The sequence below is a fragment of the Pelophylax lessonae genome (assembly GCF_965119305.1).
Source record: "Pelophylax lessonae genome assembly, chromosome: 3".
NCBI classification, from domain to species: Eukaryota; Metazoa; Chordata; class Amphibia; order Anura; family Ranidae; genus Pelophylax; species Pelophylax lessonae.
Window position 1 is genome coordinate 40,568,721 of NC_138770.1, and position 26,579 is coordinate 40,595,299.

A 26,579-nucleotide genomic window follows, 5' to 3' on the forward strand; every position below is an offset into this window, starting at 1 on the left:
GCATCTCTATGGGGGAAATCGGATGGGAACGGACTGTCTGTCCGTTCTCATACAATCCCATCCGATCCACTGGACGGATGGAAAATAAGGTTTCCATCCGTCCAGATTTGACGGATCGGATGTCAGCGGACATGTCTCCGCTGACATTCGATACCCCATAGGGATGCATGGCGGGACCGTTCTGATCCGCCAAAAAAACGGACAGGCAGATCTAAACGGTCCGCCTGTGGGAAAGAGCCCTTAGAGTGCGGATGTGTGACACTAATGAAGGTTTATTTAAATATAAAAAGATCTTATTACCTCCTCTGCTGCCACTTCCAGCAATGTCCCCTCTCTACTTCGGCCAACATGGAACTTTATACCTGACATCACTTCCTGTCTGTGTTTGACATCACTTCCTGTCTTCCATAGAGACTTCTTGTCACGGTATAGGTGAGATCACCACCTTGTGGAGCCCAAAGGAACTGCAGTCCTGAGAAAGTTTTGATAGTGTGAATACAGCCTTGTCGTTGTGTCCCAGATCCTCAGAACAGTCCCAGAATATGGGCTACTGTCCTATCGTGTCCTCATCCTGCCGGTTCCCAGATGCTGTGCAGAGTGGCTATGAGATGATGACTGCTGAAATACTCTCTGGGTTCCATCACCAGATACCGCAATTATACCAGAGCAGTAATCTCATTTCTGGCAGTGAAAGTATAACTCCGACATCAGCAGAGAGGCTGACCACAAAAGCTGGGCTACGGTTAGGCTTTGTTCTCACTGACGCCAATAATAGGGCTTATTTTATCCCACTGATACTTACAACCATACTTTTTTACCCCACTGACACCAATGCAATGCTGGGGCTTATTTTATCCCAATAACACTAACAAGAGGACTTATTTTATCTCACTGGTAATTGTTGATGTCCCCATGACACACATTCCTGGAATAGGCCTTAAAGTAATAGGTGCTGCAGCAAAAACCAGCTGGAAACTGGACCATGCACAGAACTAGCAGCTGTCCTGATGAACTGGCTGCAGGATCCAAGCATTTGTAAAAAAAATGTAACAAAATCTGGTAAAAGTAGAACAATCAAGATCCAACTGTACAGGGTTGGATAGACATGCCCTCAAAGACTCTGCATTGAAGTCTTACATTGGGCAAGGATGATGTGATGAATGTCACAATCTTCTGAATTTTCTCCCTGGTCTTTAGTATTTTGCCTCCCTTGGGCATTCTAAAAGCACCTGGGGTGGTTGAAATCTTCTGTTTGAGAAGAACTGTAGTCTATCTTGTATGTGCCCCAACTTCCCACTGACTGGCCTTCATATGGTTTTCTGCACCTTGCTTGGACAGAGTCTATCATCCATGGGCAAAGCCCACAGTGCACTCTTTGCTGTAACCAGATGGATTTGGCAGTGGTCCTGATTACATCTATTGCTGCTTTCCCAATGTAGCCTGAGGAGAGATTTTATTCCTCTCGTGGTGAGATAATGCCCTCTTTATCTTGGTCAGCCCCTACTGTGGCTTGCATGCTCTCAATTCAAACATTAAGGGTCTTCACCACAGCTGTCAATGCTATTACCAGACAATAGGCTGAAATTAGGTGGATCTGGCATGTCTGACAAGTTGTATAAATCAAACACCAACCAGCAGAGCAGAGTTAAGGTGTTGGACCTCAGATTATTTTAGTGGGGAGAATTTGTGTAGACCATTATGTAGTATACTTCTAATCAACTGTTCTTCAATCCTCCCACACCAGATCTTTAATCTTGTCTAAAAAATGTAATGTGTTAGCCTTTTCGGCCCCTTGAGTGGTGGCCACGAGTCTGTTACCTTGTTACTAAGCACGCCATATCTATTGGTAATGTTTTCATACTAGTTCTTTTGGTGGGTGGGGTGGGTGGGGTGTGTGGGGTGGTCGGTGCTGGGGGGGGGGGGGCTGTGCCCTGCCGCAGACACAGTTTGAACCCTGTTGGGATGTCTGTGGTGGGGGGCGGTGCCTCTGCTCGCCTGTCCGCTAAATGGTATAGTTGGTCTTCTAGACTCAGAGAATGCCTCCTTTGAAGCAGTAAAGTTATACGACCTTCTGTATTACACTGTTGCACTGTTTGATATCAATGAGCCAATGTTTGTAGGCTTGCACACACTGCTGTGTGGTGCTTTTCTGTATGTTACCCCTTTCTTCTATTTCCCTGTTTTGTTAAACTTAATAAAAACCTATTGAATACTAAAAAATGTAATGTGATTGCCTTCTTCTTAAGATGCTTGTAAAACCTCTTTTTAGCTGGAGCATCTACTTTTTCTTCCCATGGAAAGGCCTGTCTTTACAGTCTTAACACATGCCTGTATGAGGTTGAAGTCAAAGCCTACCATGACTACATCCTCAGAATCCTCTCTAGAGGCACTGTCCAATGAAACCCCTACTTATCTCAATGGTTGAGCTGGTGCAATAGATGCCTGTGAGGGTCTTGCTCTGCTGCTGGCTCCATTTCATGAGATTTTTCTGAGGGTACTGGTATGGATAACTGAACTTCTTTAGAGTCTCTCGCATACTTTTTCTGATAATAGAGACTAATTTTATGGTACAGTTTATCAAGGCCCCAACTAGAAATGATGCTCTGTTGGACCTGGTCATCTAAAACCATGCAGAGCTTATTAATAATGTTCATATAAAAGAACATCTGGGTAGCAGTGACCATAACATGATTTCATTTAATGTTAAGCCTCGTACACACGCGTCGAAAATCGGCAGGGAATTTTCGTCCGACGACCGATCTGCCGATTTTCTGCTTCTTAGTATGATGCTTCTGATAACTGACTCTGACTTTTCGGCCGAAAAAAATCTGGTGTGCAGGCTCTAAAATTTTTGTCCACCGTCAAAACACGGCCAATTTTCATGCAGTCAGTACAGATTTAGACAGGGAAAAATCTAATGAGCAAGACGGCATGCTCAGAGAAGAAAGAACACAAAGAAAGCAAACCAACACATGACATATCTTCTGAAGTAGAATTTTGTCGGGCGAGAAAATTTGTGTGCAGTCTAGGCACATTCCAACCAACAACAAAACACCACTCTGGACAAAAGAGGGACGATTGGTCGACCGATAATCGTTGCGTGTGTACTAGGCTTTAGCTGTAAACAACAAACGCATACAGGAAATATAAAAACACTTAACTTTAAGAGAGCAAACTTTCCAAGGATGAGGGCTGCTCTCCAGGACTTAGACTGGGAGGAAATATGGGCATCGATGAGCACAGAACAGAAATGGGAATTCTTCTAAACAAACTGTATGTGACCTCAATGCAAACTATGTTCCCATGGGCAATAAGTTTAAAAGGCTAAAACTAAAACCTATGTGGCTCACGCTCAAAGTAAAAAAAAAAACTATAAATAAGAAAAGAGATTTTAAAAAAATATAAAAATGAAGGAACACTATCATTGTTTAATTGTTACAAAGAATATAACAGAACATGTAAAAAGAAAATCAAGGACACAAAAATTCAAAATGAACGACAGATTGCAAAAGATAGTAGGACAAACCCCCAAACAAATCTTCAAATATATTAATAGGGGGACAAAGAGAAGGCACATTTATTAAGAACTTTCTTCAGCTCTGTGTATACAAAGGAGCATGGGGGAGCTCATGACCATAATGGGGGTGGTAGTGACACAGCCCCAAATGATCCACAATGGCTATAAAGTGATATGGTCCAGAAATATTTAGACAGAATAAGGGTGGATAAAGCACCTGGACCAGATGGAATCCACCCACGCATCCTAAAATAATTGAGCTCTGTCATTTCAAAGCCTTTGTTTCTAATTTTTAGGGACTCGTTAAGGACTGGAATAGTACCACTGGATTTGCGTAGGGCCAATGTGGTGCCTATATTTAAAAAGGGATCAAAGTCTTTGCCAAGTAACTATAGACCTGTTAGTTTAACTTCTACAGTCGGGAAGATACTGGAGAGTTTAATAAAAGACCACATAGATGAGTTCTTGATTTATGAAAGACAGAAGTTGTCAAACAAACCTGATTTCTTTTTATGAGGTGGTAAGTAAAACCTTGGAGAGAGGGGTGGCTGTGGATGTGGTATACTTGGATTTTGCAAAAGCGTTTGACACAGTTCCCCACACACGGCTAATGTGTAAGGTAAAGTCTACAGGCTTGGAAAGATCGGTTTGTAATTGGATAGAAAATTGGCTAAAAGATAGAATTCAGAGAGTAGTGGTTAATGATTCTTACTCTGAATGGTCTAAGGTTATCAGTGGTGTACCCCAAGGTTCAGTGTTGGGACCCTTACTTTTTAATATCTTTATAAATGATGTAGGGTCTGGGATTAAAAGTACAATTTAAGCCTTGCAGATGACACCAAGCTTTGCAGTGGAATAACTTCCTTACAGGATGTCTCTAACTTAAAGTCCACCTCAATGCACTGATTTATTGGGCAACTATGTGGCAAATGAGGTCTAAGGTTGATAAATGTAAAGTTATGTACTTGAGGACTAAGAATATGCACGCATCATACATACTAGGGGGAGTAGAACTGGGGGAATCCATAGCAGAAAAGGATCCGGGGGTTCTGGTAGATCCTAAGCTTAATAATAGCATGCAATGCTGCTATTGCTATGCTAACCACATTACGAGTAAGCGATCTCTAGCATCGTGAAGCGCGTCAACCCGACACGTCTGTTTGTACACTGTCTGTCTACTTTATTTATGAGGAATAAAGAAACCTTTTGACTTCATCATATACCCTGAGTGCGGTCTCAAACTTGGATTTTTTCCCTAGGGACCACTGAAATTGTAGGGAATCTCAGCTCCTTTTTAGGCAAAGGGGCGAGGATAGCAGTGACATCACTGCCCAAATATGGTCACTGTTCAAATATGCCATGGCCGGTTTAGGTCAATGATGGCACTACTATCCCTGCCCCTTCCCTTATGTGGCCGGTGACAATTCGGGGAACTGTCATTGGATTCGTCAAGTCTGTTCGGCTTTTTTTCAGCAAAACAGAGGGCATGCGTTGTGATTGGCGATTAATTTACGAGGGCCGTTTTTTGGGGATTTGTTTTTCTTAATAAAGGATATGTCAAACATTTAGTTTCTTTATTTCTAGTTTTTTGTGTACTTTGCACTCCATAATCATTATTATAAAAGGGGGCATCCAGATTCTGTAAATTCCCCTCAACCACTGAGCAATGGTTGTTTGCCGACGCCCCCCTTCCTGGCCAGCATGTTCAGTGAGGGTCTGGTATAGATTTTTAGGGGGACCTTTTTTTCTTTTTGCTTGATGTGCCCTCCTAAAATCTCCACTAGGCTCAGGGTTTGGCATGTATTTTGGGAGGGAGTGCAATTGCAAAAGGAAAAAAAAAAGGCACTGTTTAAATTGCCAGCTTTAAAAAAAAAAAAAAAAAAAAAAAAAAAAAGAAAAGGACAGCACAAAGACCCCTGTCCCCCAAAATACATAGCAGACCCTTGGAGTGGAGTTTTTTTTTTTTTTTTACAAAAATGTCAGTGCCGCTGCAGCATTTTCTGTACATCACAGAGATGTACCTTCACAGACAGGATTAGGACCCCCAAACAGGTTTTTTAAAGGAGTTGGACATTTTTAATGGTTCACTTTAAGCATTGTAAGAAACCACTGCCCCTGGCTGAATTGATTTTCCTTTAAATGTTTGCATTAGTACAGTATCTCACAAAAGTGAGTACACCCCTCACATTTTTGTAAATATTTTATTCTATCTTTTCATGTGACAACACTGAAGAAATGACACTTTGCTACAATGTAAAGTAGTGAGAGTACAGCTTGTATAACAGTGTAAATTTGCTGTTCCCTCAAAATAACTCAACACACAGCCATTAATGTCTAAACCGCTGGCAACAAAAGTGAGTACACCCCTAAGTGACAATGTCCAAATTGGACCCAAAGTGTCAATATTTTGTGTGGCCACCATTATTTTCCAGCACTTCCTTAACCCTCTTGGGCATGGAGTTCACCAGAGCTTCACAGGTTGCCACTGGAGTCCTCTTCCACTTCTCCAAGACATCACGGAGCTGGTGGACGTTAGAGACCTTGCGCTCCTCCACCTTCTGTTTGAGGATGCCCCACAGATGCTCAATAGGGTTTAGGTCTGGAGACATGCTTGGCCATCACCCTGATCCTCAGCTTCTTTAGCAAGGCAGTGGTTGTCTTGGAGGTGTGTTTGGGGTCTTTTGCTATGTTTCATAGTATCATGCTATGTTTCAGTATGTCACAGTACATGTTGACACTCATGGTTCCCCTCAATGAACTGTAGCTCCCCATTGCCAGCAGCACTCATGCAGTCCTAGACCATGACACTCCCACCACCATGCTTTATTGTAGGCAAGACACACTTGTCTTTGTACTCCTCACCTGGTTGCCGTCTCAAACGCTTGACACCATCTGAACCAAATAGGTTTATCTTGGTCTCCTCAGACCACAGGACATAGTTACAGTAATCATGTCCTTAGTCTGCTTGTCTTCAGCAAACTGTTTGCCGGCTTTCTTGTGCATCATCTTTAGAAGAGGCTTCCTTATGGGACGACAGCCATGCAGACTAATTTGATGCAGTGTGCGGCGTATGGTCTGAGCACTGACAGGCTGACCCCCCACCCCTTCAACCTCTGCAGCAATGCTGGCAGCACTCATACATCTATTTCCCAAAGACAACCTCTGGATATGACGCTGAGCATGTGCACTAAACTTCTTTGGTCGACCATGGCGAGGCCTGTTCTGAGAGGAACCTGTCCTGTTAAACTGCTGTATGGTCTTGGCCACCGTGCTGCAGCTCAGTTTCAGGGTCTTGGCAATCTTCTTATAGCCTAAGCCATCTTTATGTAGCGCAACAATTCTTTTTTTCAGATCCTCAGAGAGTTCTTTGCCATGAGGTGCCATGTTGAACTTCCAGTGACCAGTATAAGAGAGTGAGAGTGATAACACCAAATTTAACACACCTGCAACCTTGTAACACTAACGAGTCACATGACACTGGGGAGGGAAAATGGCTAATTGGGCCCAATTTTCACATTTCCACTTAGTTGTGTACTCACTTTTGTTGCCAGAGGTTTAGACATTAATGGCTGTGTGTTGAGTTATTTTGAGGGGACAGCAAATTTACACTGTTATACAACTCACTACTTTACATTGTAGCAAAGTGTCATTTCTTCAGTGTTGTCACATGAAAAGATATAATAAAATGTTTACAAAAATGTGAGGGGTGTACTCACTTTTGTGAGATACTGTACATGCTCCCTATGCAGTGCCCTCCCCCATGCTATTTTTTGACGCCGCCTTACCTATTAACTCAGAAAATGGGAAATTTTAAGTTGACAGATTTAGCTCCCATTAATTTTAAGTTCGGCATCAGAACTTTGAAGTTCTCCAAACCCATGCCGAACCAAAGCCAGGGTAGTTCGACTCACCATTACAGACTATCAGAAAGCAGCGGATGCACAATGCCCGTAAGTACAGAGACCAAGTAGGAACACAGAAGGCAGAGAGAATAGTTACATAGTTCATAAGGTTGAAAAAAAAACACAGATCCATACAGTCCAGCCTATGTGTATGTATGATATTTTTTTCTCTAACCCTTCCCATAGTCCTGTGTATTCTGCTTCTTGAGGAAGACATCTAAAAGTTTTTTGAAGGTGTCAACACTCTTAGCCTGTACCACTTCCTGGGAGAGGGCTAACAACAGTAAATAACCTTTTTTCAATCTAAGGTTAAACCTCCTTTTTTCTAACTTCAAATTATGGCCATGTGTCCTCTTCAGGGACCTTATAGTGAACATTTTATTACAGTTACTAAGGTCACCTTCAATATATTTTTACACGGTAATCATATTGCCTCTTCTCCAGAGTGAATAACTGTAATCTATGTCATCAATCATAATAGCGGAGGTCCTCTAACCCCCATAGCCAAGCTGCTCCATCCTCCATAGCCGATCTCCTCCATCCCCATAGCCAAGCCCCGCCATCCCCCATAGCCGAGCTGCTCCATCCTCCATAGCCGAGCTGCTCCATCCTCCATAGCCGATCTCCTCCATCCCCATAGCCGAGCTCCGCCATCCCCCATAGCCGAGCTCCGCCATCCCCCATAGCCGAGCTGCTCCATCCACCATAGCCGATCTCCTCCATCCCCATAGCCGAGCTCCTCCATCCCCATAGCCGAGCTCCGCCATCCCCCATAGCCGAGCTGCTCCATCCTCCATAGCCGATCTCCTCCATCCTCCATAGCCGATCTCCTCCATCCTCCATAGCCAAGCTCCGCCATCCCCTATAGCCGAGCTCCGCCATCCCCCATAGCCGAGCTCCGCAATCCCCCATAGCCGAGCTGCTCCATCCCCCATAGCCGAGCTGCTCCATCCCCCCATAGCCGATCTCCGCCATCCCTCATAGCCGATCTCCTCCATCCCCATAGCCGAGCTCCGCCATCCCCCATAGCCGAGCTCCGCCATCCCCCATAGCCGAGCTGCTCCATCCCCCATAGCCGATCTCCGCCATCCCTCATAGACGAGCTCCGCCACCCCCCATAGCCGAGCTCTTCCATCCCCCATAGCCAAGCTCCGCCATCCCCCATAGCCGAGCTCCGCCATCCCCCATAGCCGAGCTCCGCCATCCCCCACGACTGAGCACCTACACCCCTCATAGCAGATCTCCTCCATTCCTCATAGCTGAGCTCCTCCATCCACCATAGCTGATCTGCTCCATTCCCCATAGCTGAGGTGCTCTATCCTCATAGCTGAACTCCTCCATCTTCTATAACAGATTTCCATTCCCCAAACCTGAGCTCCTCCATAACTGAGCTCCTTCATTTCCAATAGCTGAGCACCTGCACAAGACAACATAGACAAGTAACAAGTCTGACAAAACATATGGGGAAGCAAGCAGTAAGGAGGATTATACTCCATAAGGACATCCTGGCAGTCAAAACGAGCACTTAGCTGATTAAAAACACCTTAAAATTATATTATTTGTACAAGAAAAAAAAACACCCTTAAAATAAGCCGTAAAGTAGACCCCCTTTAGAGGCCAATGACTAGGGATCAGCTAATTCTACCTTTACTCCGTTTGAGGCGGGTTTGCATACATGACCAAAGTTCAGGTGCCAAATCCAATTGAAATAAATGGGAGCTGAATGTTAAAATCAATAATGACCATTTTCTCTGCAAACAGGCAAGGGGGTTGGGCACGGCCTCGGGGGACATTCCTTTACTGCTTGCCGACTGCCTCACGTAGGAGTATGGTGCTCTAGTACGTAATCAGCACTTCCAGGTAGGGGGTACTGGCTGTTTTGTGATTAGTCACAGCACAAGCTGATCATTGGGTGTCGGCAAATGATTGACCGCCAGCACCCGCTGATCGGCGAAGAGGATGACAGGACAGAGCTCTGTGAATGTAAACAATACAGGTATTTCTATGAGGGACCCCCCCCCCCTTTTTTTTTGCTATGGGTGCCCTTTTAAATTCAAATTTAAACCCCATGCTTTTTTTTTTTTTTTTGCACAGATCCCATTTAGCCACTTGCCAAAATGGCTACAGCACGGTTGTCCAGGAGGGTGTCTATTTATGTCCTCCCATAACCCTGCCCCCTAGTGCCACCTAATTAGAGATCAAGGTAAAGGACCAACCCCAACAGCCATTTCCAAGTGATCAGCTGTGTCCAATGTAAACAAATGCCGGTTCTCAGCATTTCCTTTCATCAGCACTGTCACTGCGTGAGGAAAGGAATGCCAATAACCAGCTATCCTGTGACAGCACACATTTACACTGATAATCAGGGCACTCATTATCAGTGCAGCCCCATCAATGCCAATCAGTGTCCATCAGTGCAGCATATCACTGCCCGTCAATGCTGCCTTTCAGTGCCATCAGTGCAGCCTCATTAGTGTCCATTAGTGTAGGCTCATCAGTGTCCATCAGTACAACCTCATTAGTGCCCATTAGTACAGCCTCATCAGTGCCCATCAGTACAACCTCATCAGTGCCCATTAGTGCAGCCTCATCAGTTCTATTAGTGCAGTCTCATCAGTGCCCATCAGTACAACCTCATCAGTGCCCATAAGTGCAGCCTCATCAGTGTCTATTAGTGCAGCCTCATCAGTGCCCATTAGTGCAGCCTCATCAGTGCAGCCTTTAGCAGTGCCCATCAGTACAATCTCATCAGTGCCCATCAGTGCAGCCTCATCAGTGTCTGTTAGTGCAGCCTTTAGCAGTGCCCATCAGTACAACCTCATCAGTGCACATCAATGAAGAAGAAAAATTAATTATTTGCAAAACTGTATAAACAAAGAAAAAGTTTTTTTTCTTCAAAAATGTAAAACCTTTTTTGTTTGTTTAGCAATAAAATAAAAACCCAGTGGTGATTAAATACCACTAAAAGAAAGCTCTATCTGTCTCAAATGATAAAAATTTCATATGGGTACAGTGCTGCGTGACCGTGCAATTGTCATTCAAAGTGCGATAGCACTGAAAGCTGAAAATTGGCCTGGCCTGGGCATGAAGGGGGTGAAGGTGCACGGTAGGCAAGTTGTTAAGGTCTATACAAGACTTCAAGGATCCGGTATTACTATATGGGGGACCTGAAAGGTATGGCAGACCTGAAAGGTATGGCAAAACTATGGGGGGTGGGGTACGCATGACAATGTTTTTTTCCAAAACCCACACCCCCTTGTTTACATTATACTGTCAACTGGCTAACAATTGAACGGGGGTGATTCATGGAGCCTGAAGGGGAGCAGTCACATTTAGCACCAGACCAGCAGTAATGCTTGGCTTAAAAAAAAACACCAATTTAGTTAGGCCAGCTGTTGAACCTCCAAACAAGCAAAGTAAAATCTGAACTGGTAGTTAATGCCTACAAAAAGGCATATAAACTTCGGTCTCCCCACAAGAGGATAAAAAAAGTGAGCACTCCTAATAGGATGGGTAGAAATGTATTTATTGTCCTCGAGGGGTTGAGCAGAGTCAACCCATGTTTGATACCCTGAAGTTGTCAGGAAAATCATTTTGTACATGTAGGAATAAAATATGGCCTAATGCCTTGATGTATAGCAAAGTCTGAGTTCCATATAGAACATTTTCCGCACTCAGTGCAGGAATAAAGCTTCTGCCCAGTCCAGGATACCTTATGTGTGCCAAGTTCTAATTTTCGTGGATGTGGTTAATATTTCCTACACTCAGGAAGGCAAGCAGCTTTTCCCTTCTGTGGCACATCAGATGTACACATCCACTGGACGTCTGTAATTTCCACATTCAGGGCAGGAGTATGGTTTCTGCAGTGTGAGATCTTTGATGTCGAACAAGAACTGATTTCCGTGAATAACATTTCCCGCACTCAGAGCAGGAATACTTCTCCCCTGTGTGAATCCTCTGATGTTTGGAAAGACTGGAAATCTCTGAAAAACATTTCCCACACTCAGGACAAGAGTACGGCCTCTCGCCTGTGTGAGATCTCTGATGTTTAACTAGGTCTGATTTCTGTGAATAACATTTCCCACACTCAGGGCAGGAATACGGCTTCTCGCCAGTGTGAAACCTCTGATGTATAACCAAGTCTGATTTTTGTCTAAAACATTTTTCGCACTCAGAGCAGGAATAAGGCTTTGCCCCTGTGTGAGATCTCTGATGTCTAAAAAGGTTAGATTTTTTTGAAAAACATTTTTCGCACTCCGGACAGGAATACGGCTTCTCCCCTGTGTGAGATCTTTGATGTGTGATAAGGTTTGAATTCAGTGAAAAACATTTCCCGCACTCAGGACAGGAATACGGCTTCTGCCCAGTGTGCAGCCTCTGATGCCTGTAAAGACTGGACTTCTCTGCAAAACATTTGCCGCACTCAGGGCAGGAATACGGCTTCTCACCTGTGTGAGATCTCTGATGTATTAGAAGATCTGATTTCTGCGAAAAACATTTCCCGCACTCAAGACAGGCATAAGTCTCCCCTGTGTGAATCCTCTGATGTTTGTAAACAGTGGACTTCTCTGAAAAACACTTTCCACACTCAGGACAAGAGTATGGCTTCTCGCCTGTGTGTGATCTCTTATGTTTAACCAGGTCTGATTTCTGTGCATAACATTTCCCACACTCAGGACAGGAATACGGCTTCTCACCTGTATGAAGCATCTGATGTCTGTAAAGACTAGACATCTCTGTAAAACATTTCCCACACTCTGGACAGGAATATGGCTTCTCGCCTGTGTGAGATCTATGATGTCTAACAAGGTCTGATTTCTGTGAAAAAAGTTTCCCACACTCCAAACAGGAATGTACCTTCCCACCCATGTGAGATCTCTGATGTACAGTAAGATTTGATTCTGAGCTAAAATTTTCCCCACATTCAGGACAGGAAAATTTCTCCTCCCCTTGAATTCCGGCACCATCCCTCACAGTACGAGGTTGCTCAGTACCAAAGGCATTCCAAGGTCTATCCACATTGTAAACTCCACCATTTATAGCTGAGCTCATTGTCTTTTCTCCTGCACAATCTCTTGTAATGTCCTCGACTTCCATTTTACAACCTGGAGATAAAATGAGCCAATCCCTTGAGGGTTTCTTGATGGCGTGTCCTGGAAAAAAATATAAAAACATAATCAATAGATATGAGATGGGATTTCACCTGGATCAAGTAGATTTTATTGAGCAGATGTTCTCTGTGGATGTTCCATCCAATCGGGACCCTTTCCCCCTTCAGGGCCTTTGGTCCTCCTTCCAGATCACTTCCACATTTACACAACCTTGTCAGAAGAGAAGAAACCAATTTTCACACAACCAGAAACCTAGACAATGGGTCAAGGCATATCTGACCCCACAATAGCCTTAATAAATTAAACAGAATAGAGAATAAAGAATAAACAGAATAGAGAATCTATATCTAACCCCACACACTATTCTTTTTTTTGCTTGGGGTCCCATTAAAAACCATACTAGACCCTAAGTCTTGGGCAGTAATGAATTAATGGTTGTTAGGATGTTGGAAATATGCCAGAAATAATTCTGGCCAAACCTCAAACCCATACACATTCCTTATCTTTCATCCTGGAAAAACTGTTAAAATAGTCTTATGTTAAATATTTAGCTATAAGACTGCTAAAAAGAGGAGGAAGCAACATATGAAAGGCCCAGTTTGTGTTATATATTTATAATACTGTGCCTAAAACTGCCAGCTGACTCCAGACTCTATAGAAATCATGTGTAGCCAGGTACAGGACTGCAGCAGTCAAGTTCAAGACTTTGTTCCAAAATGCAGCTGTCTCCTGGAAGTTGTTGTGCTGTTGCTTTTTTATCCTCCAGCCAGCAGGGGGAGAGTTAAATCATTCCAAGCTTAAAGACTAAAATAGAAAGCCTGGAACCTTGGGAGATGTAGTTTGAGACATGTTGATGAGCTACAAACTCTCATGTCCTGTGTGTGGCAGGAAGAGCTAGAAGAGCTTTAGATTCTTTGTCCGGGAAAAGCCTGCTCTCTTGGCAAACTGGACCTGTTGGAGTGAACCGCCCGAGGAGTAAGCCTAAGCTGCTGGGGTCGGGAGCGCTACTTGTGCAGTCCACAGACCAAGGTGGCAACTGTGAGATTGCTACCTTCATCGGATATGCAGTCTCATCCTTAGCCAAAAGACCTGCATATCCTCCAGACCAGTTGAACTGTTGCTTGTCACGACCTCGGGAACCTGTTCACGAGGGGAGCCACCTTCCACCCCATGATTTCATCGTCTCTTATGTAGTTGGTGAGCGGGCTGCTGACCCACCAACACTTAACACCTGACATACCACTAAGCAGTGCTTTTTTCTCAAAGAACAGGTGCAGGAACTTCCCCCTTTCTAAGTCACTTTGTGTCTCCACCCCCTACCCACCTCCAAGCACTGACCCTTGTTTCCGCATCTACCCACCTCTGAGCTCCAACCCTTGGTTCAACCCCCTATGCAGCTTCCAGTACAGATTCTTTTAAAATAATATAGAGCCAAGTATAATTTTGTAGTGCTAAGTAATTTGTATGGAATTTGGTAATTCTAACAAGAAAAGTAATAAAATAGACCCCCCACTGCCAGCAACAACATATCTCACAGTAGCCAGCATTGATAGATTCTGCAGCAGCCAACAAACAGTAGACCCCTCCCTAAACAGTAGATCCCTTCCAACAACAATTAACAGCCCCCCCCCCCGGTAACAAAAGATCCCCCACCAGCAACAGTAGATACCCCAGCAGCCAGCATCAGTAGACCCTCCCATTACACCCCAGCACCCTTTGCCTACATTCAGCGCTGGAGGTGCCGGAACCGCGTTCCTGTTGAAAAAAAGCCTTGCCACTGAGAGCAGAACATCAATTACTCTTCCTTATAATCAGATCCTTAATGTTGACGCCTCCATTTCTTGACTTCAGCTCATATACTGCCATCCCAGGGGGCAGTTTTAATACAGTTCACCAAGCACCCCACTGATGAATGAGTGTTTGCATTGCATAATGAAAGGAGAGCAATATTACATCTACTGCCTGCAGGATATATCCACCATTATTAGTGCTCAAACAGTTATCTACAGGGCCCCGACGTTAGCCGGCAAAAATGTATCTTAGACTGCCCCTCTTGCTCAGTTTCAAAACCCTTTTTGTGTTTTTTATGCTGTTTTATTATGATTAAATTTCCTAACCAGTCTAGGCCTAGCACAGGCACCATTAGGACTCGTGGGCAATGTAGTCCTGTGTCCTTGTTAAATGGAACTCACTCATTGCCTGCCTGATACTCAGGGTAGTATTGCTACTGTTTATGCTGATTTGGGGCTACTACACCCCATGTATACTGCTCTTTGTTTTTCCCTATGAGAATTATCTACCCAGTGTGGTAAATTGTGCAAGAGTAATTGACTTTTTTTTTTTGTCTTACTCAAAATAACTGGGGTATAGAGTGTTAAGGATTTTTTTGCGTTTATTATTTATCTATTAGCCTGGTGTGTTAGTACTGCTTAGGCCTGTGAAATTTGGTGGCAGAGGACAGAAAACACGTCTTTACCAGCATCCCCCCCTTTGGGGGGTAACACTATACATGTCTGAATACATACAGTGAATTGTTAGCAACAAATAAAAGGGGGTTTATCTCAGAAAAGAGAAAAGAAGATCAGGTATTATTATTTTTGGCAGATATCACTCATCTCCCAGCCTACTCTGGACCAATCAGTGTGCAGCAGTAACAGAGCAGAGATAACAGAAGAATACATTATGGCTCACCTGTGCTGATCTCTGTAGCAGTGTCCTCTTCTTTGAATGTCCTCATCATTCCAGCCTCCTCCGTATATTGCTGATCATCCCTCACATACGTCTCTTCTACTTCACCCTCAACTTTCATGTTCATCAGATCTTCACCCTAAACCAACAGAATGGCAGAAAATAACATTTGTAACATAGAAGTATTTATGATGTGAGATCACATAGAAAATATCATCTGGTAGAGTCCACACATCATCTCCAAATGTCAGAGTGTTCAATCAGTTTATGTTCCAGACCCTAAACTCCAGCTACCTGATTATGCTGAGGGATGGTGTGACCTTCCTGTGTGGCATCCCGGGGATAGATAGGACGTGGACATTTCTCTCGTCGGTTTCTGTTATTAGGAGACTCCATCATAATGTTCTTGTAGAGATCCTTGTGTCCTTCAGAAAGCTGCATCATCACTCCATACTCCTCATCCTCCACTTTATACTCTTCTTTAACAACAATATTATAATCCCCAAGGTTTCCACTCTGAAAATATAATAAACATTCATTGTAACAAACATGCTGTGTATAAATCAGAACTACTATTAATTGTCAATTATCTACCTGATGATGGTGAGGGATGGTGTGATCTTCCTGTGTGGAATCCTGGGAATATAGAGGACGGGGACAACTCTCTGGTGGGTTTCTGTAGCTTAATGACTCCACCATGTTTTCTTGGTACAGATCTTTGTGTCCTTTTAGAGACTCGGACTGCTCCATCACCCAATCCTCATCATCCTCCTCTTTTATCTCTTTTTTAACCTCAACTTTTGAATTACTCAGGTTTCCACTCTGAACGTGTAATACAAATGACACCAATTGTAACAATGCATATAATGTGCAGATCCTAATGATACAATCATTGATTGTCAATTATCTACCTGATGATGATGAGGAATGCCATGACCTTCCTGTGTGGAATCCCGGGAATACAGAGGACGGGGACATCTCTCTGGTGGGTTCCCATTACTGGATCCATCTGTAGGAAACACACACACAGACTGAATACATTGTTTCTATGTGTTTATCAGATGATGGGGGATCTAGGTGGATCCTCTGTACTGCTCTCTCCTTTACAATAAAGTCTCCTCTTACCCGGTGATGTGAGGGGCGGCTGATTCTCCATCACGACGTCCTTGTAGAGATCCCGGTTTACTTCAGTTCATTCGATCTTGCTGGTGACTAGAATCTTGTTTTGATTTTCTTATTCTGTCAGGGAGGGAGGTGGATGCAATGTGATGGTCATATGATCACCAGAAGTCACAGGAAGAAAACTCTAGATTTGAACACAGACAGTAAGATCAAATGATATTCCCAGAATCCTCCTCACATCTCTGGTCAGGTCTCCATTTTATTAAGGCCCCACTTCAGGCTGAGGTTTAATTTACCTACACAGTGCCCCTCCCCCCCTCCCAACTCCGTAGCCATTCGGACATCATTCCATGCAATGCAGGTCCAACAGTCCTGTTGTGCATGTGAGAATGCCAAGGATCTGCCCACATTCTAAGAGCATCGGAAAGAGGTCACAGCACCCTTTAAAATCCTGCATAATCTTGGGGCACCTCATCCTAAAACGTAAAAAAATAAACAGTTTTACAAAATGCAGCAACATCCACACATGTAGGACACCCAATAATAGAGGTAATGTATTCTTCCAAAGAAAATAGACCTTTGGTACTGACTTATTTTCCAATGCTACTCTTTTTCCTCAGTTTTTCTCCCTCACTCAGCTAATGTGACCTGGTGCTGATGGAGAGGGTAGGGGGAGGGGCAAACAAGGACACTGTGCAGTTGCCCAACATCCTTCTTATCAACCAATGATGTCAGTGGTTGTCAGGACGCTGGTGTCTAGAAGGTTGTAACGTTGCATAATGAAAACCTGTTGCTTTGTCTAACTAAAAGGCAGACTTGCTCCACCAGCTAGCTTGAATACCCCTTTTTGGGTAGTTTTTAGGCATTTTAGATTGCAAGCTTTAAAACAAGCAATTGAACAGACAAGGAGTCACTGCTCGAGGTGGTGTAATTGCCTGATGACTCACACAGGTGCATGCCCCGGCTCGCCTCCGTGAAAACTTGATAAAAAAAAAGGAATTGGCAGCACTCCAGGTTGAGTCAAAATCCAGGTTTATTGACTGGACATCCAAATATGACAATCGTGACAAGGTAGACGCGTTTCACACACTGACTGTGTGCTTAATCATTACCAATGATTTGGTAATGATTAAGCACACAGTCAGTGTGTGAAACGCGTCTACCTTGTCACGATTGTCATATTTGGATGTCCAGTCAATAAACCTGGATTTTGACTCAACCTGGAGTGCTGCCAATTCCTTTTTTTTTATTAAAACAAGCAAGGCCCTCTAATTTCTCCTGTATTGAATTGTATAGTAACTGTATTGTCTTCCATCATATTGTAAAGCGCTGCGCAAACTGTTGGCGCTATATAAATCCTGTATAATAATAATGTTGCCAAGGCACCCCTGAAGAAACCCAAAGTCACCCCCAGTGTGCCTAAAAACCCTAGTTGAAAAAGACTACTATAGACTAATGAGGTGAGAAGATCATTGGTGGAAAAGGGGACATCTCCAAAATGAAAGAAATGTTTTGGTCCCGGAAGTGGGGGAATGTTCTGACTGTGAAGGGGTTAATCTAGGTTTCCACACTATATATGTGTGTATCATCATCTGCTGGAGATAAAAGACGTCACAGTGACTATGGAGGAAGAGGACGGACATGACGGGGGGGGGGGGGGTACTGGGTGTAAATAGAAAATAAGATCTTATTACCTCCTCTTCTGCCACTTCCAGTAATGTCTCATCTCTACTTCCTCCCGACTCACCTCTCACCCAGAACTCCATATTTATACCTGACATCACTTCCTGTCTGTACCTGACATCACTTCCTGTCTGTACCTGACATCACTTCCTGTCTTCCATAAAGACTTCCTGTCTCAATATAAGTGAGTTCACCACCTTGTGGAGCTTACCTCAGAGGAACTGCAGCCCCAAGAAATGTCTCATAGTGTGAACACAGTCTTGTCATTGCTGCCAAGTGTTCCAGATACTACAGAACAGTCCTGGGATCTTGGCTTCTGTCCCAGCTCATGTCTCGCAGGTTCCAGGACTGTGTGCAGAGTGGAGTGTTTGATCAGGTAAGTACCACCACTGACCACCAATGCTGGGATGAGGTTACACGTTGGTTGTACTGTCACCAACAATGGGGCTCATCGCATTTCACTGACACCAACGATGGGGCTTTTTTTTATCCCACTGACACCAATGATGGGACAATAGATTTTGGCTACTGTCCCATTGGGGTTGATTTGCTAGAACTGGAAAGTGCAAAATCTAGTGCATGGTAGCCAATCAGCTTCTAACTTCAACTTGATTAATTAGGATTTGACAAATAAAATAAGTGGAAGCTGATTGCAAAGTCTGGTGCAACTCTACATAGAAACCAATCAGCTTCCAGTTTTTTTTTTGTTGGTCAATGCCTAATTGAACAAGTTGAAGTTAGAAGCTGATTGGCTACCATGCACAGCTGCACCAGATTTTGCACTCCCCAGTTTTAGTAAATTAACCCCATTGTGTCCTCACTCTGCAGGTTCCAGGACACTGTGCAGAGTAGCAGTGAGGAACACTCTGGGTTCCATCACCAGGCACTGCAATTGTACCAGGATGTTGGGAGCAGTGATCTCCTTTTTGACAGTGAAAGTATAACTCCGACATCAGCAGAGAGTGTGTGATCACGTAAGTACCACCACTGATCACCAATGCTTGGCTGGGGTTACATTTTGTTTTCACCGACACCAACAACGGGGCTTATGTTACCTCACTGACACCAATAATAGGACTTATTTTATCCATGGACACCAGCAATGAGACTTGTTTTATCCTATTGACATCAGCAATAGACATGTGTGGTTTGTTTTGTTCGGGAATTGAAATTTGGATACATTTTTCGTTATTCGGAAATTTGTGTGTATCCGAATTACAATAGTTATCGAATTTAAACAAATCCGAAATAATGCATCAAAGTTTTCGACAAAACTCAAATTCAAAGAATTTTTAATCAAATTTGAATAGTTTTCCAATCAAATAAAATTCTAATTTTTGAAGAGAATAAAATAGAAAAAAAATAAATAAAAAGGAATAGCATAGAAAAGAACAGAATAGAAAATAAAAGAATACAATAGAGTAAAACAGAACAGAAAATAGAAAAAAAAATAGAAGAGAAAAAAAGGGATAGAATTGAAAATAAAAGAATAGAGTAAAACATAACAAAATAGAATTGAAAATAAAATAACATAATAAAATATAAGAAGAGAAAGAAAGGGGCATATGGTAATTGAAAATAAAAGAAAAGAGTAAAGCATAACAAAACAGAATTGAAAATTAAAAATCAGAATAAAATAGAAGAAGAGAAAGAATAGAAAATAAAAGAATAGAGTAAAACATAACAAAATAGAATTGAAAATAAAAGAACAGAATAAAATAGAAGAGAAAGAAAGGGATAGAATCGAAACTAAAAGAATAGAGTAAAACAAAACAAAATAGAATTGAAAATAAAAGAACAGAATAAAATAGAAAATAAAGGAATAGACTAGAATAAAATAAAAGGAATACAACCATCTTCTGAAATCAGATTTCAAATAGAATACATTTTAATAGAATAGAAAAGAATAGAATAAAATAGAAAACAATAGAATAGGCAGTAAAATATTAGAATAGAAAAGAATAGAAATAAATAGAATAAACAATAGAAAAAAATAACAATATTACCGTTTTCTCTAACTTTTAATATAATAGAAAAGACTAGAACAGAAAATAAAAGAATAATAAAATATAAAAAAACAACAATAGAATAGAAAGAATATACCCATCTTCCAAAATTCGAATTCTGAATAGAATAAATTTGATTTTGATTGGATCTTGATTCAAAGGCAATGCAAATGGAAATTGATTAGAATTCAAATGGAATTAGAATCGGTTCAAATTGGAATAAACAAAACTAATTCCGAAAACAAATTATTGTAAATAACGAATCAAAACAAAACAAATGTTTTTGTTCTGCTTATGTCTAATCAGCAATGGGACTTATTTTATCCCACTGGCACTAGCGATGGGACTTCTATATATCCCACTGGTACCATCAATGAGTCCTATTTAACCTTTCACTGATATCGACAATGGGACTTCATTTTCTCTCATTACCTTCCTGTCTGTAAATACCATAGAGACTTCCCGGGTTTGCATCTCCTCGATAGAAGTGAGATTGCCAACATATGGACTTCCCGGGTTTGCATCTCCTCGATAGAAGTGAGATTGCCAACATATGGAAAAAAATAAAACAGTTTAACCACTTCAACACCAGACACTTTCGTCCCCTTCCTGCCCAGGCCCATTTCCAGCTTTTAGCACTGTCACATTTTGAATGGCAATTACTCAAGAATGCAATAATGTACCTAAATGAAAAATGTTATATTTTTTTGAGACAGATAGATTTATTTTGATGGTATTTACTCACCACTGTTTTTTTTTTGTTTTTTTTGCTATATAAAAAGGAAAACATACCAATCATTAAAAAAAAATATATATATATATATATATATTTTGCAAATAATCAATCATTCTTTATAAAATGTAGGACAACATTTATTCTGCTACTACTTTTTTTTTTTTTTGGAAAAATAACCCAAATCAGTATATATTTTTTAGTCTGTGAAAAAGTTATAGAGCCTATAAACTTAGGTATATTTGAAAATTAATCAGTCCTGATGTACTTACTGCCTATCTCATTTCATGGTTTCTAAAATGCCAGGACAGTGCAAATACCCCCATAATTACCCTTTTTAGGAAAGTAGACCGTCCAAAATTTTTAGTAAGAGGCATGGTAACGTTTTTTTAAGTTGTAATTTTTTTGTCGCGTTTTTTTTTTTGGAAAATGAAGAAATTAAATAAAATTATTTTTCTTTCACACAAAGCATGTTACAATTACACCACAAAATATATTCTGTTATGCCTCCTGAGTATGGTGAATGATACCACTTGTGTGAGACTTTTTTACATCCTAGATGCATAGAGGGGCCAAAAATTAGAGGAGCACCTTCAGGCGTTCCAGGGGCATAATTTAAACATCTAATTTCCTGACTACCCATCACATTTTTTAAGGCCCTGCAGCACCAGGACAGTGGAAACACCAACAAAATGACCCCATTTTGGAAAGCAAACACTGCAAGATATTTGTTGAAAGGCATAGTGAGTCTTTTGAAAATGTAATTTTTTTGCCACAGGTACAGTAATACCTTGGTTTGCGAGCATAATTTGTTCCGGAAGCATGCTTGTAATCCAAAGTGCTCTTATATCTAAGCAAATTTCCGCATAAGAAATAATGGAAACTCAGATGATTCGTTCCACAACCATTTATTCATATAAAAATGATTACGGGTGCTCTGCAACCCCCCCTTCAGTGAGAGAATGGTTTCATAGAATTAATCATATAGAGGAGATGGAGGAACTGACATGTATTTCCTTGGAAAGACTGTCCAAATTCACTAAAACTTAGTATTACTGGTTAAGATACAAAGAGTCCCCGTCATACAAGGCAATTGTAGGTTACTGATAAAAATCCTTCTTGATCAGGGGCGAAACTTTACTGTGCCCCCTAACCCGGACCTAACCTTTGACGTTACAATTCTCCTGCCTTGATTACGTTAGACCCATGAAGACAAAGCACCCAGCTCGATCACCAAACTTGCCATATTCTAGACCAGGGTTTCTCAACTAGGGTTCCTCCTGTGGTTGCTAGGGGTTCCTTGAGAAATGGGCAATTTCTGCCTCTCAGATAAGTTCCCATTGTTCCTTTTAGCTATCTGTAAGGGGATAATTCTTCCCAATGATGACAAAAGGAAGGAGCATTCTTCCCACCGACTGTCACACTAATGTGTCATGAGTTGTAGATTTTTGATTTTTAGCAGGGGTTTCCCGAGACCCGAAATTTATTTCAAGGGTTCCTCTATGTTGAAAAGGTTAAGAAAGGCTGATCTATCTTATCTCATCTTGCCTTACAATAAAACTTCTATCTTATCAATCTAGATCAGGGTTTCTCAACCAGGGTTCCTCCTGAGGTTGCTAGGGGTTCCTTGAGCAATGGGCAATTTCTGCCTCTCAGATAAGTTCCCAATGACACCATTGTTCCTTTTAGCTATATCTGTAAGGGGGTAATTATTCCCAATGAGGACAAGAGTAAGGAGCATTCTTCCCACCGACTGTCACACTAATGTGTCATGAGTTGTAGATTTTTATCAGGGGATCCCCGAGACCAAACATGTATTTCAAGGGTTCCTCTTCCCTCCCCCCCCCTTCTCCCATCCTTCCCTTAACCAACCCTACCCCCCCTTTTTTTTTTCTTTCTCTCTTTCTGCTTCACTCTCTCGTTTCGATCTTCTTTTTTCCCCTCTTTTACCTTCTTCACTCGGATCCTTCCATCTATAAAGGCAAATTCCCTTTGTGGAGTTGCAACTACTCCTGCTTTGTACCCCACTATCCATCTGACCTGACAGAGTGAGACTGGTTATCCTTGCCGAACCAACTTTGTTCTATTACCAATGTGGTACATAAGCCTTGATCATGGTTGCCCGGTTGGTATTTTTAATACAGTTGATACTTTCTATACTGGTCAAGCTCTTTTACTAGCATATTGGATTGTTTTTATTATATGCATGACTAAACTGTAACTCCTACGTATCTAAATTTTCGATATCTGTACAACTGTTCTATATACGATAAAATCTTTAGAAAAAAAATGATTACGGCAATACAAAATACAGTATAAAGTGTACTGTGTAATTTGGCCCCCCGTATCACCTGCCAGTTTTTGCCCTCCCCCCTGTTTGCTGACCACAGTATATCATGGCTGCTGAGCCCTGACATCGTGTCTCCATCATCCTCAGCCCTACACTTTCCTCATTGCCTCCCTCTGTCCTCCTCCCCCCTCCCCTCCCTGCTTTCTTCTCCTGTGTCAGGTTCCCGCCCCCTCCCCTTTTAATGCTAAAAAACTTTTTATTATTTTATGTTGGAGTTGGTAAACTCCAACATAAAAATGTATATTAGAGCTAAAGAAAAGGCCTTCAAAAAATACAAGACTGAGGGGTCATTGGCAGCATTTAAGCACTACAAAGAGTGTAATAAGAAATGTAAAGATGAAATCAGGGCGGCTAAAATAGAACACGAGAGATATATAGCGGAGGAGAGTAAAAAGAACCCCAAGAAGTTCTTTAAGTATATAAACAGTAGGAAAGCGAGGCCAGAGCACATTGGCCCCATAAAAGATGATAAAGGAAAAATGGCCACAGAGGACAGAGAAAAGGCGGAAGTGTTAAATAATTTCTTTTCTTCAGTCTTCACAAAGGAATCGGGGGGCTACACGAACCTTGCTTGTAAGGCCGAACTAAATAATACACCTCAGGAAGTGCCGCCATGGCTAACAGAGGATAGACTTAGAGCTAAACTAGAGAAACTTAACATAAATAAATCCCCGGGACCGGATGGCTTGCACCCGAGGGTTCTTAATGAGCTCAGCCAGGTGATTGCCAGACCATTATTCTTGATCTTTAAGGATAGTTTACAGACGGGTATGGTGCCAGCTGATTGGAAAAAAGCCAACGTGGTACCAATATTTAAAAAGGGGCGAGATATATCCCGGGTAACTATAGGCCGGTCAGCCTAACATCAGTAGTCTGCAAAATTTTGGAGGGGATGTTAAGGGACCACATACAAGACTTTAGTAATGAAAACGGTATTATAAGTAGTAATCAGCATGGATTCATGAAAAATCGTTCGTGCCAAACCAATCTATTAACCTTCTATGATGAAGTGAGCTGCCACCTAGATAAAGGTAAGCCTGTGGATGTGGTGTATCTGGACTTTGCAAAGGCCTTTGACACCGTTCCCCACAAACGCTTACTGTACAAACTAAGGAAGGTAGGTATGGACCATAAGGTGAGTACCTGGATAGAGAACTGGCTCCAGGGGAGAGTACAGAGGGTGGTGATTAATGGGGAGTACTCGGATTGGGCGGGTGTGGAAAGTGGGGTCCCCCAGGGTTCTGTCCTGGGACCAATCCTGTTTAATTTATTCATAAATGATCTAGAGGAGGGGATATCTAGTACAATCTCAGTATTTGCAGATGATACTATACTAGGCATGCCAATATCTTCTATGCAGGATGTGGAAACCTTGCAAGCGGACCTGAACAAAATAACGGGGTGGCAACTACATGGCAGATGAGATTTAATGTTGAAAAATGTAAAGTAATGCACTTGGGGGCCAGAAACCAGAAAGCAAGCTACTCACTAGGGGGGGAACCTCTGGGTGAGTCTAGGATGGAAAAGGACTTGGGGGTACTGGTAGACAACAGGCTTGGCAGTGGCATGCAATGCCAAGCCGCCGCAAGCAAAGCCAACAGAATACTGGGTTGTATAAAAAAGGGGATTCACTCCAGAAATAAAGAGATTATTCTCCCACTCTACAAGACTCTGGTCCGGCCACATCTGGAGTATGCTGTCCAGTTCTGGGCACCGGTCCTCAGGAAGGATGTGCTGGAGCTGGAGAAAGTCCAGAGAAGGGCAACAAAAATAAGTAGGGGAATGGAGGACGTCAGCTATGAGGAAAGACTACAAGCACTGAACCTATTCTCTCTGGAGAAGAGACGATTGAGGGGGGATATGATATCAATGTACAAATACTGTACTGGCGACCCGAGCATAAGGAACAAACTTTTCAGAGAAAGGAAATACAATATGACACGTGACCACTCACTAAAACTTGAGGAAAGGCGGTTTAACCTTAAAGTGCGTAAGGGGTTCTTTACTGTAAGAGCGGTAAGGATGTGGAATTCTCTTCCACAGTCGTATCAGCAGGGAGCATTGATAGTTTCAAAAAACTATTAGATGGACACCTTAAAGACCACAACATACAGGGGTATACAATGTACGGTTAAAAGCAAACACACACACACATCATAGGTTGAACTGGATGGACTGATGTCTTTTTTCAACCTCACTAACTATGTAACTATGTATTATCTTATATAATCCTGTTTCCCAATGCTAGCTGCCCCTGTCACTGTGTTTTATAATAAAAATGTTGACTTTGACTATGACCGATTTCAGAGCACCACCTGGTCGTTGACCGGCTGGCTCTCTCCTCCTGAGTGACGTCAGCGGGGGAATCTTGGCTCCACCCACTGCAGCTGTCAGGCAGGGAGAGACGGCCGATCTGCACTCTGAAATTGGGTAAAAACCAGCATTTTTTTTTTAATAAAACACAATGACAGGAGCATTGGGAAACAAAGAGGATTATATAAACTTAGCAGTGTGAGTTAAAAAACACTTTAACATTGTGAGTGTTATTCTTTTTTTTTTTTTTTTTTAACATTAAAACTACTGCTCGGATAATGCTTGTATATCAAGACAGCGCTTGCAAACCAGGGCAACATAAAAAAAAAAAAAAACAATAGAGAAAAAAGAAAACTTTGCTTGTCTTTCAAACGCTCATAAACCGCCAAGGTTTTACTGTATTTGAAATATGCAGAAAGAAAATGAAAATTTTTTTTTTTTTACATAAAGTTGTCAGCTAATTGGATATTTCTAAAACACATCATGTGTACCGGTGCCCCCAACCTGGTATGGGGTATGGCCATGATGGTGTATGGTGGTGATCAGGATACTGGTATGGGGTATGGCCATGATGGTGTATGGTGGTGATCAGGGTGTTGCTATGGTGTATGGTGGTGATCAGGGTGTTGCTATGGTGTATGGCGGTGATCAGGGTGTTGCTTTGGGGTATGGCCGTGATCAAGATACTGGTATGGCATATGGTGGTGACCAGGATGTTGGTATGGTAGTGATTAGGATGCTGGTATCGCATATGGTGGTGATCATGATGTTGGCATGAAGTATGGTAGTGATCAGGATGCTGGTATGGGCAATGGCAGTGATCAGGATGCTTGTATGGCCAATAGCAGTGATCAGGATGTTGGTATGGGCAATGGCAGTGATCAGGATGTTGGTATGGGCAATGGCAGTGATCAGGATGCTGGTATTGGCAATGGCAGTGATCAGGATGCTGGTATTGGCAATGGCAGTGATCAGGATACGGTTATGGGCAATGGCAGTGATCAGGATACGGGTATGGGATATGGTGGCAATCAGGATGCTGGTATGGCATTTGGTGGTATCAGGACACTGGTATGCGGTATCAAAAAAACAAACAATGGTACTGGCGCCAAGGAAGAACAGTTAGGGCCAACTGGTTCTGCTAAAAAACAATA

The 26,579-nt window shown here is 42.3% G+C and overlaps 2 protein-coding genes across 2 annotated transcripts in view; both read right to left on the reverse strand.

The window, feature by feature from the left end:
* LOC309550292 (uncharacterized protein) overlaps window positions 1-26,579 on the reverse strand; it is a 979,642-nt gene that overhangs the window by 466,892 nt on the left and 486,171 nt on the right.
* LOC309550018 (uncharacterized protein) overlaps window positions 11,220-26,579 on the reverse strand; it is a gene marked incomplete at both ends in the record, with an annotated part of 96,150 nt that continues 80,790 nt past the window's right edge. The window contains 4 exon segments of the mRNA XM_082250490.1: window positions 11,220-11,277; window positions 11,279-12,572; window positions 15,222-15,357; window positions 15,813-16,040. Of these exon segments, the coding sequence (XP_082106616.1) occupies window positions 11,220-11,277; window positions 11,279-12,572; window positions 15,222-15,357; window positions 15,813-16,040 (1,716 nt within the window).